At 35.8% G+C, this 6000-nt stretch overlaps 1 protein-coding gene across 1 annotated transcript in view; it reads left to right on the top strand.

The window, feature by feature from the left end:
* Positions 1-5448: 5448 nt before the first annotated feature.
* Positions 5449-6000, top strand: part of LOC138314506 (oxysterols receptor LXR-alpha-like) — a 44869-nt gene continuing 44317 nt past the window's right edge. The window contains 1 exon segment of the mRNA XM_069254866.1: positions 5449-5599. Coding sequence (XP_069110967.1) covers positions 5470-5599 — 130 coding nt within the window. The 5' untranslated portion in view covers positions 5449-5469.

Here is a 6000-nt window from a genome sequence, read left to right as displayed (position 1 = left end):
TTTGGCTGGAAACATATGACAACCCGCGTCAAAAATTAACATTTGATTTATTTTAATTAAATTGTTCAGAAGGTGATGGTAAATCTAGTATTAAGGGTCAGTTAATAAATTTCGCGACTTTATAAACTTATCAATCATGTCTATTTTAAAATAATAAAAGCCATTTCGGAAAGGTAGTGGGCCTTTCAAGTCATAGATTGCTTATTTCACTTCCTTTTTTTGTAACAAAAAGGTATAAAAACTATAGGTAAGTTGTTTTGAAGTTCATCGGGCTGAAATTCACTCTGGTGTGAGTCATACAAATAGTTTTAATTCAAATTGTTTGTCCCTAAATGCTAGTTTGAACTCTTCACAATCAAAAAGTGAAACAGTTTCATTATGAGAAATGTTAGGATGAGAAAGATTTTAGTAAAATTTAATTAATAAACAAACAACAAAAATCTTGAAATACAACCTAAAGCGATATGATAATTTTTATATTAACGAGGCATAGTCACAGCCTCTGAATAATTGTGTGACCTTGACTTGAGACTCTGATGCTGACCCTTAAGGCCTTCTCGTTTTTTAGAATAACTTTTTTCTATATCAATATTTTTACCTTCACTGATAGCACTTTCAGACATGTATATTTAATTGTGTATTCTTGAAAATTTACGTTTTTAAGACTTCAAGCCACGATAAAAAAAAAATCATGACTTTTAACAGGTGTGTTTAAAATGTAATAATTTAAGGTGCCTTTTAATTATTTTCTCTTTGAGTGAAATTTGATTTTATCTACTATAAGTAGGCTACATACGTCTTCTGGATATATTCAGTTGTCATTTGGTGCAGGCGTGATGTATGGATAACTGACTTTTAAAGGTAAATGAGTGCATAGAACATTGATATTTTTTATAAAGGTTGAGTGGGCCAGTGTACCAACAATGTAGTTTAAGTTTGTCTGGATGTGTTCTGTTCTGAACTGTCTGGTGTAGTGTGGTGGCAGATCAAACACAAGTTCTAAATTATTAATAGCAGACACTTTCACTCCTGACTCCTAATTTATTCAGAGTTCATACCTACATGGATGGGAGAATTTTGGATCATAGACACCGTAAAACATAGCATAGTTAATGACCACCTCATTATAATGGCCAACTCTCTATAACTACAAACTTTATAAAGACCACCTCTATTATGACCACTTCTCAATAAACTTCACCTCTCTTTTATGACCAATTCCCTATACTGACAAACTCTCTACAATGACCAACTCTTTAATGACCACCTCTATATAAAGACCACCTCCCTATAATACCACCTCTTTAATGACCACCTCTCTATAATGTCCAACTCTATCATTACCACCTCTGTAAAATGACCAACTCTCTATAATGGCTACCTTTATATTGACCACTATCCTGGGGTACAATAAATGACCATTAATTCCCTATTACCTGTTAATGACCTTTTGTGAGGGATTCAAATTTGTAATTTTTGCTTAAATATATGAATACTCTAGGACGACTTGACCAATTTGTGTCATATGTCGTCATTAGGGCTTAATGAGGCAATCACTTATATGATGAAAAGTAATAAATCTAATCTTAAGAAAAGTTGCCCCAAAGATAAAGTTGTCAATTGATAACCTAATTGTGCCCCTCTGGTATTGATTATTGTATACAGGAGCTTATTAAATAATAACCCTCTCCTCTTCCTATGAAGGTTTATATTGCTTTGTTGGTGATAAATTTCACAGGTATCATTTGATTTGTGTAATTAATTATACAGTAACTTCCATATGTGAGTAATATGATACTGTTTGTCTACAAGATTCATCACCTGTCTTTTTGTCTTTAACGAGGAAAGTGGCCTCCAATACACATCATGTGCCTTACATTGCAAGATTTAAATGTGTGTCACACATACATCACAGAATTTTTCCCAACAACTGCATTTTATGCTGCATGGTATATGAATCAGGAATTGCCATCAATTTTGTTTTATAATTGAGCTTGTTTGGATTTGCTATTCATTTTACCTCATTCCGTAAAATTTAGAGGTATTTATACATTTATACATCAAAGTATGAAACAAACTTTATCGTTGTACTGATAGTGATAGTCGACTGATTTAGGTGGCAGAGAATTAAAGACAAAATTTAGAGATGCATCTAAATGTATACAATTGTAGCACACACTCTTGAATGATATATCCTGTGGTTTAATTACTTATAGCGAAACTTTACATGAAAGATCGAGATAGCTGGTCGGCAGGCTGATGTTTAATCCAGAGTCCTGAGCGATTCTATGTGCAGGCATGTCTTTGTGTTTTTCATTTTTATGTCATTGAAGGGGGGGGGGTTACATTCACCAGTATATGGTTTTTTCAATGGATTTATTGTTACATTTGAAGATTTCATATCCCTATCTTGACACTCTATGGTGTAAATCTATCTGAGCAAGAGGAGATAACCCACTCTGGTCATGCCTGTAGGAAGCAGACAGCTGTGTTAAGTTGTTTTGTTTAATTATGCAGCATTAAATTGGAAGGTAATTCATGAACACATATGTATATACAATTTTATCAGCACATGTAGACGGTAGCCCACGGGTTTGTTAATCTGCCCCTGGATAAACGTAAAGTATAGAGATGTAGACTGAAATGACGTGACCAGATAAGTTCCACTTTTAAGGAAATATGACACCTCAAGGTGATCAGTATTTAAATAGTAATATATAAAGGGGGAATTAACCTGCTCCATTGATATTGAGACAGATGGTGGTGTACGTAGGTCAAGGGATCTTTGAAAAAACCAAGTCATGACATCCACATGTACAGTAATATACAGGTCACATAAAGCCTTCCTGTTATACTATATTATCATGTCATGGTTTGAGAGATTTACAAAGGAGTGCAGTTTAAAAACCAAGTCTAAATTTTGAACTTCTGATTATGCAGTTCACCTCAACAGATGAACAATGCTCTCAATCTTCTTTATAGATACGTAGATTTAATTTACACATAGATGTAGTTGAGAGGTTTTGATACATGTATACTGTTGATTTGTGACTGACCTACAGTAGTTCTCACCTTGAGTGGATTAAAGTCGTAAATATGTATTTATCCTTGAAGTGGCCGAGTGGGGTTGGGAGCGTCAGGACAAACAAGCATACCTGGGCGCATTGTTTATTGGAGTAAATGGCAGCAGTAGTTTTTATGATTGATGATATACCACAATAAACAACCTGGACATTACATTGTCTAAGTTAGGAGGTGTGTATGTAGTCCAGGGGCTTTAAAAACCTTGGGTGTCACTCATCAGTCTGTTAATGTAAACACAGGGGGTGATATCACTTATTCAGCATACAGAACTAAATTCGGATTATTCATGGTCCAGTTTACTAGACAAGGTCTGTCTGATAACACAGGGACCAGTTTAGACAGGGTCTGTCTGATAACACAGGGTCCAGTTTAGATAGGGTCTGTATGATAACAAAGGGTCCAGTTTAGACAGGGAATGTCTGATAACACAGAGTCCTGTTTAGATAGGGTCTGTCTGATAACAAAGGGTCCAGTTTAGATAGGGTCTGTCTGATAACACAGGGTCCAGTTTAGACAGGGTCTGTCTGATAACACAGGGTCCAGTTTAGACAGGGAATGTCTGATAACACAGGGTCCTATTTAGACAGGATATGTCTGATAACACAGTGTCCAGTTTAGACAGGGAATGTCTGATAACACAGGGTCCAGTTTACTAGACAGGGTTTGTCTGATAACACAGGGTCCAATTTAGACAGGGTATGTCTGATAACACATGGTTCAGTTTAGACAGGGTCTGTGACAAAAGTTTATTAGACAAGGATCTTTTTGATTGAACTTAGATAGGATTATAAAATAATATACAAGACAAGTGACCATTTTTTTGTCATGTCAATGGAACAAAGGACCATTGCAGCTCCTGCTATACCATCTGTAGTGTTATGTTACCACCAACTATTGACTCTGTCCAATTTTAAACCTGGCAGTTATAAAGCCACAATTAATTGGGGTTCTTAGCATAAGATATTATATTATATATTATATATTATTATATTAAGCCTGATAGTTGATTGGTATGGTGACTTAGGATGTGTCTGAATTAACCCACATCCTTAAATAGACTCCCTTTAGGACTTCCTCCATGATATAGATGATTTAGACTCCCTTCAGGACGTCCTCCATGATATAGATGATTTAGACTCCCTTCAGGACATCCTCCATGGTATCAATGATTATAATTCCATCACAAATCATATGATCTGGCCCTAAGATCACAACAGTTGAAAACAGACTGAACCAATCACATGTATCATTACAAACAGTTATAGCATTTTTGATTGGCTAATTAATTAAAAACACAAATAAAGAATTCCGTTTCTTGTCCTGAAGTTGATATAGAAAAATCTAAAATCCACCATCTCCATGCTATTAATTATAAGCTGTATATTGGAAGTGTTAATTGGCATGTGTTGCATACAGTTTATCTAAGGATTAGTTTCACTAAATACAGCGAACAAAGACGTTTTAATCTCGATTGCTAATTAAGTTATTTATCTAACTCTTTCAACAGAAAATCAGTTTGTTAGAGTAACTGTAAAATTGAATTATCTTAAACAGCTTTGAATTAGAGACAGACTGATATGGAATGGAAATCCCAAATTACAAATGTAGCTTAATATTTTGTCATTCCCTTGTGATTTAGTATATCATTGAAATGTTTCATTTTTCTTGACTCCAGTACAGTACTGTAAAGACAGGAGAAATAATTGATTCTTAATTATGATGATTCTGGGATATTTTTCTTGATTCCATTCGACCTTTAGGTAGTTATGAAAATGTTGTTAATGACATTTAGATTGATGATGTGCTTACAGCGTTTATATGGAAGTTCAATTTCACTTAATTCAGGAATGTGTTGTGTCTAATGAAAATCACCAAATGTTTGATGATACAAAAGGTACTGCCCACATGTGGAATGTGAATTAGACAAGAAATGGTCACTTATATGGATGCTGTTGTTATTATTGCATGTATATAACAATTAAATGACAGTCATGAACAAGAGAGTTGGACACTGGCCATATTCTACTTGGTCAAGTAGGGGTCACTCAGCTGAATGATCATGTGACCACTATGGACTCTAGATAATACTCTTAGGTCATTGGCATTACCGGCTGTGGAAGGTCACTTGCTGTAATCATGAGCTGGCCAGACTGCCGATTGACCAACGTCTCACCTTAACTAAAGTACTGCGTCTATATATGTGTACACCTGTATACACATACGTAGATTTTACCTGGATCGACTGTGGTCATCAGACACTGTGTATAACATGTTTACCTATAGCAATAGGTCATTTACCTGGCCGCATTGTGTTAACGAGGTCTGACCATTTGACCACTAGCGGTCAGTCACTTAGTAGAAGAGAATGTTGAAGTAAGGAGGAGGATGGTGTACAATGTTGTAACGGGGATGTGCTGTAACAATAATTTGTATAACCCAGATGGGACAACCCAGTGGTACAGAGGGGATTACCCAAACTCATGGGAGCTGGAACCTCCCTACGAATTCACTGATGGTAAGGACACTTGTACACACTCGGGATGTATTTACCTGTAACTTTCAGGACAAATATACCACTTACAGAAGTTGCTATATTACGGATATAGACATTGGGTACCAATTAATCTGTTAACTAAAAATGGAGGTGTTGTACAAAAACTTAAACTGTAGGGGTGGGAATATATACCTGTAAATTGTAGGGTTGGAGATATATACCTGTAAACTGTAGGGGTGGGGAAATAAACCTGTAAACTGTAGCGGTGGGGATGTATACCTGTAAACTGTAGCGGTGGGGATATATACCTGTAAACTGTAGGGCAGGGGATATATACCTGTGAACTGTAGGGGTGGGGATATATACCTGTAAAGTGTAGAGGTGGGGATATATACCTGTAAAGTGTAGGGGTGGGGATATAT

The sequence above is a fragment of the Argopecten irradians genome, chromosome 2 (assembly GCF_041381155.1).
Source record: "Argopecten irradians isolate NY chromosome 2, Ai_NY, whole genome shotgun sequence".
NCBI classification, from domain to species: Eukaryota; Metazoa; Mollusca; class Bivalvia; order Pectinida; family Pectinidae; genus Argopecten; species Argopecten irradians.
This window is presented reverse-complemented; position numbering and strand designations above follow the sequence as displayed.